Genomic DNA, 16,459 nt, shown 5'->3' on the forward strand with positions numbered 1-16,459 from the left:
TTAAAATAATGTTTCCCTTTTTCTCAATGTTGCAAAGCTAAATAGTGGTCAAGGGCATGGAAGCAATTTGACAGAAATTTCAAGTGACTGTTAAGCCCCTCTATAATGAACCAGCTGTATGCAGCTTGAGCACTCCTACACTCTCCGCTGACAGGTTTGCCCGAGTTCAGACCTCTTGGACACCAACTCCTGTTCTTTGGTCTGTGCCTCCAACTGGAAACATGCAGCACTGTTTGCTCTGTTAGACCACCTAGCACGCCCACTTTTGGTGGTTTGGCCTTCTCTCTGGCTTGTCTGCAGGTGTGACCTTATTCACCTACCTATTACAAGTCACTCTTCCATTTTTCTGGAGTTTAAAAATAAAAGTAGCCAAAAGACAGTGAGCAAGTAGATTTTTGCATGATCATGGAAAGTCATAATTATGAAGTTTAGTGACCTTTATGAACTTTTTCTCAAGTGTGTTTTTGCTGCAGGTTTTGTGATTAATGTGGAGAGCCCCAGGGGCAGAGATGAAGCATTTTAAATGTGAAGTTGATGGAGTTGCCTGGATGTACAGAATCTGCCAGGGGCTCTACAGAGTTAGTGCCTACATTACCTCATTCACAACCCAAGGCATTCTGAAATTTAGATAAACATTTTAGCAATAGTGTGGCAAACCAAAATTCAACCTTACTCCTTAAAAGCTGTATTAACTTTATACAAGTAATAAACTATTTTTTTCTTTTGTAAAGTAAGCTGGTAGGCATCAAGAACACACTAAAGCAGCTATATTAGGTAGAAAGTAGGTGATTTTTTTCCCTGATGTAACCACACTCTAAATCTTTACAATCTGTCACAGCTTGCTCTATAATTCTAAGCCAGCAATATTCAAAATAGCATAATAACTACTGTTAGCAAGATGTGGAAATTTTCTTGAGCAGTCTGAATATGTCCCAGAAATCAGGATGTTTGCTGACTGTTAGCTCTACTTCCATTCAACCTGTATTGGCTGACTTATGGCTCAAAGTGTTCAGATGAACACAAACAGGCTGAGGCTCATTAATACTCAAAAAGACCCTGTTTTCTCGATATCCTATGAACTATACATCAGCACATTATTTTCCTTAGGGAAGCATTAGGTATTTTCATGAGTTTCCTGGAAGCTTCCTCCTACTAAAGGGAGCTATCGAAGCACCACTGTGTGTGAGGATCTGAGTCTATCACCCATCCTAGAGTTTTAGAACTAGAAAAGACATTTCTTTCAGATGTGACAACTGAGGCCTCAATGGCTACTAGCTCAGAGTCCCATGGTTGGTTAATGGAAGAGCAAAGACCAGAACCTACTGTGATCCACTTGTAGTATGATCAAATACTCATAAAAACAGATTATTTCAAGAGGAAGCCAATGTAGTTTTCTCTCATCTGGCACAAAGTAATCACTCACCAAATGCTAATTGTTATTATAGGTGCTATAATTATTAGCTGTTTCTATATATATGGGTTTAAATGGCTAATATTGATATGAAAAAAATACTCTACGGGGCACTTGAGTAGCTCAGTTGGTTAAGCATCTGAGTCTCATCTCTGACATCATGACTCAGGTCATGATCTCAGGGTTGTGAAATTGAGCTTCAAGCCTGGCTCTGCCCTCTCCCTCTCCCTGTACCCCTCCTACTTGTGCTTTCTCTTTAAAAAATAAAATTACCTTGGAAGGTATAATTTTACATCTGGAAAGGATTTTGAGAGATCTTCTAGTTCAGCATCAGGAATATATTGCCTTTGCCACAGTGTTTCTTTTTTGAAAATAATAACAAAATATTTTTTATCAGATTTTGTGATTTAGCTAGAAAGAAGTTGGAAATAGAACTTTTTAAAGTTGAATTTTAGAGTGTGCTGAACAAACTTAAGGTTTGTTCTATTTCTCTTTCTCCTTCCCTCTTTCATACAACCCTCAAATACATTATTCTTGAGATCTGTGTGCAAAGTTGACATTATATAAATATTTGGAAAAGTAATTAATTCCTTAACTTAAGGCAGTTAGACAGCATATTTAAATGACTTTTTTGAGTATAAAATGGAAACTTTTACTGAAAAAATATTTTTATTTTAAAAATCTATATTATGGATTTTTTATATCAGCCTTTTCTTATTCCCAAAATGTTTCTATAAAAAGTATTCTATAAAGGGCCAAAATTATGTTAGTTGCATCTATAATTTACTTTGCTCCAAGCCTTCACTATTTAAACTACTGCCATTTATGTGTACAAACCTAGGTGGGTGTTGTTGTTGTTGTTGATTTTAACGCCCTCAAAGGCTCATTTGGAAAATTTGAGTTATGGGGCACACTTACTCTGCCACTGTCATCTTCTTCCCAATATATTCTCCCAACTTATTTGGGAGGGCAAGTTTGTTAAACCAAAATTTGTTCTAGCTATTAATTTCGGGTTCTTCATCTGTACCACATAACATGTAATAAATTAGAAGCAATAACCTTTTACTCTGACCTCCAATTCTGACCACCCTCTGTTAACCATATGTAAAGATATCTTTTTTTTAGATGTTATTTATTTATTCATGAGAGACAGAGAGGCAGAGACTTAGGTAGAGTTAGAAGCAGGCTTCCCGTGGGGAAGCTGATGCAAGACTCTAACCCAGGACCCCAGGAGCACACCCTGAGCCAAAGGCAGATACTCAGCCACTGAGCCACCCAGGCATCCCAACCATATGTAAAGATATCTAAGAGAAAACTGGAAATGAATGGAAGTAGGAGCCCAGAAAATTGAATGAATGAATGAATGCATGCATGCATGCATGCATGAACTAACATGAACTGAAACATTCTCTCCTATGAAGTAACAACCACAATCACAACACTAAAAGTTAATATTATTTGAGCATCTTACTACTAATCAAATGCAGTCCTAGTATTTTACATGGATATCTCATTAGCTGCTTTCGTATGTTCAAGAAGTTAGTAATGTGTCACTTTGCCAATAATGTTATCATTGCCTTCATGGGTATTAGAACTATAATTAGCTTTAATTAGGCTAAGACATTCTCCATTTATGTTGGTAATATTTAGCAATATTTTTCTGGTTAATGCCAACATAAACCAGTTTTACCCTATAACAACTGCCTAGATAATCCATATGGAGAAGTTTTCTGTGACATTCTCAAGTGAGAGAAATGAACATTAGGTGGGTGTTTTTTAGAGTTCCCTCAGTTTTCCATCAGGGGTAATAAAACATGTAAGATCACAGTAGGATAGATCTACGATGAACACTAGATTGGTCACTTTGCTGCTCTTAGATCTTACCCATCAACAGTTAGGCTCTGCTTCGGGGAGTCTTTGCAGAATTAATCTTCCTACTGCTTGACTACTATTCTCTCTCCGCAAATGAGCTGCCAGGGTGGTTTGCTCTCTCTTTCTTGTCTTCTGTCAAGTCCTTTGAGTGTGGCTGCAGGGACTCTTACAAGGGGCTTTGTTAACTGGTAGTTTTGTGTTTATGTTTAGAAGGGTAAGGAATTACCAAAAAACAAACAAACAAACAAAAAAAACAAAAACCCATGTGCTAAACACAAATCTCATTATTTTACTTTCCCCTAATTAAAACCTCTTTATTTTCCCTACTGCTCTTACTATAATTTTCCATTTTCTTTAGGCTGGCTTGCAAAATCCTGCAGAATCTAATTTCTGCCTACCTTGCCATCTTTATCTCTTGTTTTGCCCCTCCTTGGATCCTATGTTTCCACAAAACTAAACTCTTAGGTTACCTGAACAGTCGTGTTCTCTTTCACCGGCTAGCCTTTACACTTGCTGACCTACTAGCCAGAACACTTTTCTATTTCTCCTCTTTACTTGGCCCACTCCTATGCTGGATATTTAGGTCTTAGTTTCTTTCTCATCTGTTAGAAATGGCACTGTTTCCACGAAGTCTAAACCCAGGTGATTGTACTCATCCACTTGTTCTAGCAGAGCAATTTTCACATTGTGCTATTGCTATGCCCTTATTTATCTATACTTGAAAAAATCTAGATGTTCCATAAAGTCAGGAATTGTATCCTGTCCATGATACAGTAGATATTCACAGGGCCAGGTAATGAGATGCTTAAGAAGTATTTATCAAGTGAATGGATATGGGGGGATGGTAAGTGATGAGTAGACAGTATGAACAGGAAAATATGGGTGCTGTACTTGTCATTCAAAGAAGTTTGTCCTTTTTGGAGCCCAGAGAAGATTTTGAAAGCATATTTTTATCTCATCGATCTTTCTTGTAGTGATGTGGAGCATGAGTTGGAGATGATAAGATATTGGCAAATAGACTAGCTACTGAGCTTTTTGTCCAAGAGAGAAAAGATGTGAACCTTAAACTAAGGAGCCATGAGAATGAGATAAGGGGATATATTAGTTAGCCATGAATAAGATAATGACACAGCCCTTGACAAAATATTTGGAAAGGTATGGGAGAAGGTAGCCCTAGGGCAGTATTCAGAGCTGCAGTTTGGATCTTTCTCATACTATGAACAATTATAAAATGAATAAAAACATAATTTGAGGAATGGTGTGTGAATTAAGGGATCTATGGGATATCCAAGTGAGACATTGAATAGACATTCGCCAGTGTGGGTGTGGTGCTCAGTAGGACAGCATTTGGACATAATAAAGGCCTGTGTGTGGATGAGATCATCCGAGAGACAAAGTATAGAGACAGAAAAGCTGAAGAGAGAGGAGAGCCTGGTAAAGTATAGCCTTGAGGCACACTTGGCTGTCAGGAACAGAAATATACTGAAGCTGGGGGAACCTTGGGTGGCTCAGCAGTTTAGTGCCTGCCTTTGGCCTAGGGCGTGATCCTGGAGACCTGGGATCGAATCCCACATCGGGCTCCCTGCATGGAGCCTGCTTCTCCCTCTGCCTGTGTCTCTGCTTCTCTTTCTCTCTGTGTCTCTCATGAATAAATAAGTAAAATCTTTGGAAAAAAAAAAAGAAATATACTGAAACTGGATCAAGAGAAGTGAGATGGTAGGTATAAGAATTCTCGTCAAGGAATTCAAGGAGAAGCCACAAAGAACAGCTCCTCTCATTGAATTCTGGACTTTGAATGTTTAAAATGAAAGCCTCTGTGTTTCTCAAAGGTCTGATTTTTTCTTATCTCTCTATTCTCTACATTTGCTCTCTTCTTCTCATCAGTGTCTTTCATTTGCAAATGGGCAAGACAGCTGCTGTTCTTGAATTCATATAACTCAGGCATTTTATTTTTCATCATTCTCTGAACAAATTATCTGTGTCCCTAACTTCACATTCTCAGAGTGAGAATCTGAGGAGCCAAGCCCATGATGTGGTTCCCTTCAGGAGAGGGGGTCCTTCCCTGGGGTGATGGTACTGATATGACTGCATGAGATGTGGGAGGGGCAAATCCCTTGGGGAGAAAGTGTGTGTGTGGGGGATTATGACTAGGTTCTGTAGTATGTTGTTATTAAAAGGAGCACTTCTCAGATTTTAATGTACTTACTAATCACCAGAGATTTTTGTTAAAATATAGTTTTGTTTAGTAGGTCTGGCTGATTCTGTATATGTCTAACAGGTGATGCTGAAGCTATGGGTCTGAGGATTGTACTTGAAATAGCAAACATTGTGAGGCAGAGCAGTGGCAAGCTCAGAGAGGGCTGAGAGAAGGGCAGGAGAATAATAAGGGGAAGGTAGAAACCGTGAGGGAGAGACTCAAGAATCAGGGAAGCATTGAATGTTGAAGAAGGTGAGTGAAATAAATCAGAAGCCTCCTCAGTATAAATTTGCAGTGTTGTGGATTCTTTTCAACAGTGTTCAGAAGCCTACATATTAGAGAGCAAAAGGTCCATGGCTATATTAATACAGAGTTAGGGGTTTGCAGTGCAGGAATATAGAAGGGGATAAAAGATTTGAACGTATTAACCAGAAGACAGGTTAAGTGATGGACTCTACAGCTTTAGTTTGTTTAAAATTATGCATTGCCTTTAGGTTGTATGTTTTTATTCTTTATTTTTTTAACAGCTGGGGAAGGATTCAGCCACTGGTTAAGAGAGAACAGTTTCCCATGAAAATATGTGTGGGGGTGTGTGCATATGCGTGCACATGTGCTTGTGTGTTTAATCCCCTTGCAAGGGAAGGGTAGCTACATAATAAAGTGAGTCTGGAAAGATTTCCAGCAGTTCATGTGTTTGGATTCAGAAAATATTACCTTTCACAGTTACATATAGGATGTTTTTATGCTCCAGTGGTTATGGAAAGGCAGGACTTGAAGTTTAAACATTAACAATATTGTAGAAGAGAGAAATGTATCTGAAGATGTGCTGGATGTGAATCTCTTTGGAGATTCAAAAAAAATTGTTAAGCTTAACTGTGCTTCATCAAGGAACCTTCAAATTCTTGTTAATTTTCTAGCTATGTCAAACTTAATTGAACTGATTCAAGTAAAGCGGCACCCTTTTAAACTAATGTGCCAATCATGGCGATGGCTTCATATTTATGGTACCTCCAAACAATGTTTTGAGGCCAAAACATCACAGTGGGAAAATCAATTTTCTGGTTAACCCTGGGGAAACTAGTGTTTTAGGAGGAGTTTGGGAGCAAATTGATATCCTTACTTGGCTGCTGGAAATTCCAGCAGGAGATTGGAATGACCAGTGTAACCCTGCTTTAGGAGGGATCCTCCCCTACATGGAAATGCTATCTCTGAGTGCAGAGCTTGAAGAGGAGTGGTGAGGGAGGGTGGGAATGCTTGCCAAGTCTGTCACATTAACAGAAACGCAGATGTCACAGCCAGACTGCCTTCAGATTCCTTGCCATGCTGAAAAAATATGCACAGAGGCTGAAATCACTTACATTTACTTTGATGACTATATATTATATATAGTTCTCTATATTATTAGTCAACTAATAAATACCAGCATCTAAAGTATTATTTCTATTGGACATTTCATGATGTTACATCTGGTGGCGTGGTACTTGATCTGGAAAAATCCTGTGTCTCTGTTCCTGGCTTCGTGATGATTGAGGCCGTAGAACTGATCCTGGAATTCTCACTTGCTGACTTTTCCGCTTAATCTTTAGAAAACACCAAGGCTACTGAATAGTTTAAACCTTTTTAAGCAACTAATGAACTTTATTCATTAGAATTTAATATAGTCACACAGATCACTCAAACAACAACTTTGTTTTTGTTTTTTTTGTTTTTTTTTTTTTCAAACAACAACTTTGAATAGAGGCAACTTGAGCCAGCAACTTGAGGCAAAATTTTCTGAGATGATTTTCACCAGTGAAGTTTTCCAACAGATTAATTAGCAGCAGTTTGAGATGCATGCAGATAAAAAGCAAGATTTCATTTAAATGGATTCATTCTATTCATCCTTTAACACAGGAGAGGAAAAACAGTGATTCTATTGATAGATCTGTGTTGAAAGCAGCTAAAATTGATTTATTTTGATTTATCTTTTGGAACCTGATACCTTTGCCTTAGATTTTAAAGAACATACTATCTAATTTAGAGGGAAGGACTTGAAGCAAGGGCGGGGTAAGAATCCAAATCTTGAGATAAAACAACAAAAGCCACAAAAGGCAATGATTATTAAATCTGAGTCTAAATGTTGCTTATAAATTGAAATAGGCTTGGCATGACTGGAAGGTTTTCCATCTTAGATTTGAGTTTCTTGGAAGAATAAAGTTTTGTAAAATGAGCATAAGTAAATTATTGCTAAACATTCACAGGCATAGGCAAAAGCCGAGGGTGGAATTTGGTTTGTTGCTTAGATTTCCGGAAAACTTTGCTTTTATAAATTTGTAGGTGTGAATGTGTTACTATATCCATCTTTGAAAACAATTTGAGCCAGATGTTTTGAGTATCTTTTAGGAAATGTGTCAACTCTGGTTTTACCAAGACCAGAATCAGTGGCTACTTCAGTAGCCATCTTTTTAAGTATCTGTGCCTTTATGGGAGAATTAATAAAGTTCTTAAAGAAAAGCTCATTGTTTAGGAATTAACAATGACAATTGATTGCTCTAACCGGACAAATTCAAATCACCATATTTTATACTCTCTAGCATTCTTTACTAAAATATTTCAAAATCAGTTTCTTAAAATATATTACTATTAGGTTGATTTCACTATGTTTAAGAAATTGCCCAGTAGAAAACATTGTCTTTTGAGGCAGTACTTGTGCTCTCCACTTTACTGTTTTTTGTTTAATTGTGGAAACTTTTTTTTTCCCCTGGAAAAACACTAGACTTGAGAACAGTTGGTTTGAGTCTTGGTCTTCTTATCAATTAGATGTGTAACTTTGGACCAATTATATAATATGTATTAGCCTTGTTAGTTTCATCTGAAGATAGAACTACTAATTCCCATGGTTGTTACGATGTCAAATGAGATAATATATGTGAAAGCCCTTTACTGTGAAGTTATCTATAAAATACAATGAACATGATGATACTGTGCCTTGTTTAATTGATTTTTCACCCAACTAAGATAATTGCTGTTTAGTAGCACTATCTCTAACTGCTGTCTAGTGACTGTAGATGAGAATCATAAAAGAGTGCTTTAATCTGTTTTTATTTTACTTTGTCTAAGATTTAATTTATCTATTTGGTAAAATGAAGTAGGGGGAGCAATGGAGGCAGAGGAAGAGGGAGAAGCAGACTCCCTGCCAAGCAAGGGCCTTAACTCAACTCTGGGCTTGATCCCTGAACCCTGGGATCATGACCTGAGCTGAAGGCAGACACTGAACCAACGGAGCCACCCAGGCACCCCAGGAATACTTTAACTGGTTTTTAAATGAATATTATCGGTGTCTTCCCTTTGGCTGTTTCATCCCAATGAGTACCTAAGGGAAAAATAGGATTCTATTAAAATGGGATGCTATATTTTTTCTCTCTTAAATTATTGATGCACAGATTTTGTGTTATACTAATGAGTAATAAAAATCCAACACTCAAATGGTGTGGCTCCCAGGACTTTCCAATATTAACCTATCTAACCCTCTCAATAATCTTGGGAGGTGGATGCTTCTATTGCCACCAGTGTGAAGGTAGTGAAACTGAGGCACAGAGACATTAACTTGTTCAATATTAGAGTCTATGTGCTCAGGTTGAACTTGCCTGTACTTTTTATTCAGCTCTTAGAGAAGAATTTGGAAAAAAAAATATATATATCAGGATGAAGGAAGTCATGTATATTGTGTTTTGAATGTGGCAGATGGAAAAATAATGGTGCTTCATGCACATTGTGATGACACAGAGATGGTATCCTGTTTTTCTTTTTTAACAATCAGTACCTTTTACTGGATACATTATTGTTAATTTACTAAGATTACTTGTAAGTGTCAGGCCCGGTGTTCTCAGTCTTAGACTATGAGTGAATAATTGGAAGAAAGAGCCCCAAAATGCCACCCAAAGGGACATGCTCATGCACTATCTTTTTCTGACTTAGACTTTGTTTGGTTTAGTTTCATATACTGTACTTGAGATAGGATTTAAGCTATTCATTTATTCATAAATTTAAAAAATTTTATTGGAAGTTTTCCATGTACCAGGGATGCTGTGAGGTCCTGAGGAGTAAGATGGTGAATAGAACAGTACAAGTACATTTTTTACTTTTTGTATTCCGAGAACAGTGGGAACAGACAGACAATAAGCAAATAATGTCACAAGTGGAAGTAACATAACTGCTCTGATGAAAACAACAAAGAAGAGGAATGTGGTACTCCAGGGATGGATGAGAGAAGGCGTTTGGCTAACACGTGGTGATCATAATTTGTTTTCCCCTCTCTGTCTTCAGCCCTATACAACACATTGCGGGCACAGGGAGGAAGAACAGAGGGAGGGCAAGTTACAAAGAATTGATGGGGAGCAGAGTTGTCAGGGATATAGTGCATAATCCAAGGTAGCCACAGGGGAAAGAAAAAAGAAAAACCTAACCTGAGCAGTGTAACATATCCAGTAAGTTCCTTGCATATATTACTATATCATAGAAAAATAAGTAGTATTTATGGTAACTACCATGTTCAAGAAAAGTTAGTGCATATTTATTCTACTCAACCTGGTAAAAGAGGGAGGAACACAATACTTTCAGAGTGATTTCCATTAACAGAGTTAAAGTATTTTATTGTTTTAGGCCGTATGTGTCAGTTTTTTGGCAGTTTATTTATCCAGAATGTTGAATAAATGAAGTTACTGCCTCCATTTATACAAATACTTAAAAGAGACATGAATATTAATTGCAAAAGTGCCACTAGATAGAAAGATAGTAGACCTTGGTTTCTCATTCCAGTTGGTAACCAGGCCCTGGATAGCTATAATTGAGAAATAATTGATTGCTTTACTTTTCTTCCTACCTCTTATTGCCATCTGCCATTATATTATTTGTTTATCTCTGAGTCCAAAACCAAGTGTAAGAATCATTCAGAATAGACTTTGTCTTTCTTGCTGATTAATATGTATTAGAATTATTTTTAGTGTTTAGAATAGTGCCTGGTTTATGAAAGGTACTCAATGAATAGTCACCGGAATGAATGAATGAATGAATGAGCTAATCACACAAGTATGTACGTAACAACTGTTATGAACAAATGAAATAGGTGAAAGTATTTTTAAACTATAAATATCCATACATGCAAGGTGATGCTATTTATTTGAATGTTAGGGGGAAAAAAGTCTGCCATAGGACAACTTATTTGCTTATTTATTTATTTTGTATTGGTAGCTTTCTCTTTAAACATTTAATTCCTAAGTATTTATCTTCCTTTATATCCATGATTGTAATACTGACCTCTACTTTTATGCTTCTCTAACTCCCTTACCCCCAGTTCAGTTACTCGCTAAAGTAGAGATTCTTAACCCCGAGCCAGTGAACCTTTGGGAAATCCATTGTTACCTCCTGTGGCCTCATGTACTCCCTAAAATAGAAAACTGAGTGTAGTGACTTCTATGTGTTTTACTGTAACTTTTATCTGATTCTTAGAATCTGTGACCCTCAAGTTTAAGAATCATTGCTCTAAAACTTTTCTTTTTCTTTTACTCTTTGTTCCTCTGTTACTTTTTCCTTTTCTCCTTGAGATGGGTTTCATTCTCCTTTTTTTTTTTAATGATGATATTTTGGTATTTTAAAATGCTTATTGTTTGTCCCCAGTGTGTGGTATTCTTGGTTTATCATATGCCTCTGATCCCCACCCTTTTCTCTGTCTCTCTTTTGTCTGGCCAACAGTGTGGGGATGTGCCAACTGCAGAGTTGTCCTATCCAACCCTTCTGGGACATTTACTTCTCCGTGCTACCCTAATGACTACCCTAACAGCCAGGCTTGCTTGTGGACCCTGCGAGCCCCCACCGGCTATATCATTCAGATAACGTTTAATGATTTCGACATTGAAGAAGCTCCCAATTGCATTTATGACTCATTATCCCTTGATAATGGAGAGAGCCAGACTAAATTTTGTGGAGCAACTGCCAAAGGCCTATCATTTAACTCAAGTGCGAATGAGATGCATGTGTCCTTTTCAAGTGACTTTAGCATCCAGAAGAAAGGTTTCAATGCCAGCTACATCAGAGGTATGTAAACCAAAGGCGGCGCCAACCTTCTGCTTTCATTTAACATGTTCTACAATAAACACAAGGACCAGAAGACAGAGTTATGCTCTTTTATGTGAATGTGAATGATTAGGATTAGAATTTAAGGGCAAGAATCTGTTAATATTCTCTGAACATTCTCATTAGCAATATATAGTTACCAGATCCAAAATCTGGTTACAGTAGAACTGAATTTTTTATATTGTTTATATGTAGAATATTTAAAGGCTGCTTTGAACAGATTGTAGATATTCCACAGCTAATAATTAAAAGCTGTAATTTTAACAGCTCTTCACTGAACATTTCAAACATTCCTATTCAGAAATCATTTTATTTTAGACTTTTAAGATGTTGCCCTTTTAAGGAACTATGCTAGGGGACAAATATAAAATATTAGCATATAAATTAAAATAAAAAGATCTATTTATAACTTAAGCTAATAAACAACATAGCCTGAGGAAAGCCCCTTAGAAATGACTAATGAAAGGCAAAAAATATTTCTATCAAGCATAGTTCCCAGATTCTGGCATATTGTAATATTTGAATAATCTCGATCTCTCTAAAACCTCTCTTTGCTTAAGGAAAATTCAAGCTTTAAGACTAGCTTCTTAAGTGGATGTCATTTCTGAAAGTAAGAATAAAGAAAGGCACCATTAGGAAAATGACTGACCCTCATTACTATAAATTGTGTTTTTGGTGGCAGAGTCATTTACTATTAGTGACTGACATTAAGTATATGTGTGGTTAATTGATATTGTGTTTTAATTTTTAATAGTGTTTTAAAAATTGTAAAATATTATAGGAAATTTGAAAATAAAAAAGAAGCAAATTAGAATTGCCCATATATCATAACCTAGCCATAACCTCTAATAAAATGTTGATGGACATATTTCCTTTCTACCCTTTTAATAACACATGTTGAATACTGGCTTCCTATTACATAAATATTCCTTTGGGTAAATAGACCTGTAAGGTCCTTTATATTTAAAAAGTAGACTAAAATCCATGATTCTGTTAAACTCCATCATGGATTTTTTTTTTAAAGGTATTATTTGTTTATTCATGAGAGGCAGAGGGAGAAGCAGAAGCAGAAGGAGAAGCCGTCTCCATGCTGAGAGCCTGATGCGGGACTCGATCCCGGGGTCTCCAGGATCATGCCTGGGCCGAAGGCAGGCGCTAAACCACTGAGCCACCCAGGGATCCCTCATCATGGATTTTTAACTAGAATATTTATATTAAAATGATGTTTTTATACCATAGACCTATTCTTGATATATATTGAAATATATTCAAACTAGCATTCCTATGAAGCCAGCATTAAACAGAATTTTTGAGGAGAGCTGCTTCTCTCTCAATCAGTACCTGTTTCGCAGTGTCTATTATATTAACATAGGGTTAAATTCATTGTATTATTTACTAATTTCACATATGTCACAGAAAGACTGGGCTAATTCATTTTATTTTGACTATATTATGCAGATGATAATAATAATCTGTATTAGTAATCAGTAATGTTAGTAATCGGTAATGTTAGTAATCCTAGCTGTACATTGACTATAGCAGGCACTGTTCTAGAGCTTTCCAAGGTGTTAATTTAATTCCTATTGACCACCTGTGTAATCGGTGTCATTGTCCTTCATTTTATGGAGAGTGGTAAAGTAATGTCCCCAAGGTCACACTGCATTTTGTGGAAGAGCTAGGATAGGAAGTTGCATTGTCTGCTCCTTTTACCTCTGCTCCTTGCTATCCCTCATAAAGGAGCCCAGATGCTCCGCGGTAAAGGAAATATAGTTTAAAATTTCATTTTTATTTTTATTTTTTATCAGAGTGCCTCTCTTTCATAGGATTATTTTCACCTTTGTTCCTCAAATAGCCTGGTGGTGGGGAAAATGAATAGGATATGGGGTAGCATAGGAGTGTTTAGGAAGAGTAAAAGGCAATTAATTATTAATGAAAAAAGAACTATTAGCTATTATGTTTAGAAATATATTTTGAAAAATAGCATATTTCTGGAAAAAGTGTACAGACAGAGCTTTCTTGAAATAATAGTTTCCTTAATTTGGGTTTTGGGTTGTTGTTGTTGTTTCAGTTCAGGGATTTAAAAAAGATACTTATCAACTTGGTTGGGTATACCTCAGAAGTTTTGGTGTGGGATCCCACCATGATTAGACTTAATATGGGTGGGATCCATATTGTTATTATTATTGGTACAAGGTAATGGAGAGTCATAAAAGGAGGGGCAAAAGTCAGTGCAGAGCGGTGGGGTGGGAATGGGCATATCAGATGTTTTGCATCTCATTAGTTCATGTTTGAAATTAATATATTTTTATCTGTTACTATGTTTTGTCCTAGTTGCTGTGTCCTTAAGGAACCAGAAGGTCATTTTACCCCAGACAGTAGATAGTTACCAGATATCTGTTGCCAAAAGTGTCTCTATTCCAGAGCTCAGCGCTTTCACTCTCTGTTTTGAAGCAACCAAAATTGGCAAGGAAGACCATGAATGGATAGCTTTCTCCTACTCCAATGCCTCCTTCACACAGTTACTTAGTTTTGGAAAGACCAGGAATGGCTACTTTATTTCTATTTCTGGTTCAAAATGCTTCCTGAACAGTGTGTTACCTGTGAAGGATAAAGAAGACATTTTCACAGAAAGCTTTGAGCAGCTCTGCATTATTTGGAATAATTCTCTGGGTTCTGTTGGTGTAAATTTCAAAAGAAACTATGAAGCAGTTCCATGCGAGTCTACCATCAGTAAAGTTATTCCTAGAAATGGGAAATTGCTGTTAGGCTCCAGTCACAATGAAATTGCCTCCCTAAAAGGGGACATTTATAACTTTCGACTTTGGAATTTTACCATGAATTCCAAAATCCTCTCCAACCTCAGCTGTAATGTGAAAGGGAATGTGGTTGACTGGCAGAATGACTTCTGGAATATCCCCACGCTAGCTCTGAAAGCAGAAAGCAACCTAAGCTGTGGTAAGTCTGCCCATATTACCTGCCCCCCTTTTTAAAGAGCATTATTCTATGAATGTTGGTCAACAAGAAATCAAACACACATACATGTATATATAGTTGTTAGTGAGCTTTTTATTTTTAAAATGTTATATGTTCAGCCATACAGAGTATATACATTTGATTACAAGCCTTGTTTATTCAATTAAAGCTTTTGGTTCTACCATTTTAAAGTTTTCCTGATGTCATAAAATGTCACCCAGTTTATCACTGACATAACAGAAGTTGTAACTGTCATGCCTCAAATAGAAATGTTACTACCAGGACTGAAACAAAAGAAATTAGTAAGTTACTGTTTTTAATCACAAAGATGATACAATAAAAAGTTGATCTTTAGGGATCCCTGGGTGGCGCAGCGGTTTAGCGCCTGCCTTTGGCCCAGGGCGCGATCCTGGAGACCCAGGATCGAATCCCACGTCGGGCTCCCAGTGCATGGAGCCTGCTTCTCCCTCTGCCTGTGTCTCTGCCTCTCTCTCTCACTGTGTGCCTATCATAAAAAAAAAAAAAAAAAAAAAAAAAAAAGTTGATCTTTATGAAATTTCCATTATGTTATTTAAATAAACACCACCTTAAAGAATGGTATTTACTCAGCCAAGATAAAATATCAGAGCTTTTTCCATTTTATGGAAAAATCTTTGATAATCAGGAATTATCCATTTTTTTCTTTGAACTTCTTTCTCTGAAAATGATCAGTTGTCATAGGAGAGGGGGAAGCAGGCTCCCCACTGAGCAGGGAGCCTGATGTCGGGCTTAATCCCAGGACTCTGAGATCATGACCTGAACCGAAGGCAGACGCTTAACTGACTAATCCACCCAGGAGCCCCTTTGAGAGACTTTAAATTGATATTACTGGAAGTAGCTAAATGCCAAATACTTAGGAAAATAATTTTATATAACTACATTATATTAAAATAGACTTCTATCAAGCATTCTCTATGTATATAAGTTAATTGTGGAAGTCTTTATTATAGGACTGATGAAAATCCTAAAGGAGAAGTTTCATTATCACTTTTGAATGTCATATGACTAAATCTAAAGTGCTGATAATATATCAGCACTTTAATAATAATATAAATATAAATAATATATATATTATTATATATAACATATACATTATATATAATATATATTATATAATATAAATATAATAAATATAAATATAATATAAATATAAATAATATAAGTTATTATTTTTTCAGTCACGGAGATAACTTTCATTAAAAGAGGAAAGAAGAGGTCTGATGCTAAAAAGTAATTCTTATGTGACTGTGGAGGATATTTTATCAGAAATTCATTCCCAATCCTTTGAGCAGAGTAGGATCCCTTTGAAGACATGAGACCACCTCTCCTGTTTCCCTGGCCTGTGTGTGCCCTGCTGCTCTGGGGAACTCTTGTCACATAACTGTCATTGTAATTCACCCATCCCTCCTTGTGGTTCATGGTGCTCCTGTAAATGGTGGGAGGCTATTAAGTGATGCCATTTGAGAGGTATTTCCTTGTGGGTTGTTGGACAGAGGGTAAACCACAGCCATGTTCCAGAAGAAGACTGGAGGACTTTGTAAGAGCCAGTGGTGTTCCCGGCATCCTCTCTGTTTGACTAGCTACAGAGGGTGGTCGGGGACCCCTGAGAAGTCTTTCACTCAGTGAGAAAATTGAGAAGATATCAGGTGTGCGTGTTTGGTGTGGGATGGTGAGCAGCGAGGGGGCAGAGATATTTTTCCTATGTCCAGGGTGATTATCTTTATCCCAGCAGCCTGTTTTCACCATATCCTTGGCTATTATTAAAAAGTCATAATATAGATCACTTAATAGTTGCCTTTCTGTGGGGCAATATTTGAGGACTATGGCAACCAAAAAAAAATTGACTAGATGTATTA

The 16,459-nt window shown here is 36.9% G+C and overlaps 1 protein-coding gene across 6 annotated transcripts in view; it reads left to right on the top strand.

Annotated features, from left to right (window-relative positions):
* ADGRG6 (adhesion G protein-coupled receptor G6) overlaps positions 1–16,459 on the top strand; it is a 138,660-nt gene that overhangs the window by 54,599 nt on the left and 67,602 nt on the right. For all 6 annotated transcript variants that reach the window (XM_038526200.1, XM_038526199.1, XM_038526202.1 and 3 more), the window contains exons 3-4: positions 11,211–11,552; positions 13,923–14,546. In XM_038526200.1, the coding sequence (XP_038382128.1) occupies positions 11,211–11,552; positions 13,923–14,546 (966 nt within the window). The remainder of the gene's footprint in view (positions 1–11,210; positions 11,553–13,922; positions 14,547–16,459) is intronic.

Source organism: Canis lupus, chromosome 1 (genome assembly GCF_011100685.1).
Source record: "Canis lupus familiaris isolate Mischka breed German Shepherd chromosome 1, alternate assembly UU_Cfam_GSD_1.0, whole genome shotgun sequence".
Taxonomy (NCBI): Eukaryota; Metazoa; Chordata; class Mammalia; order Carnivora; family Canidae; genus Canis; species Canis lupus.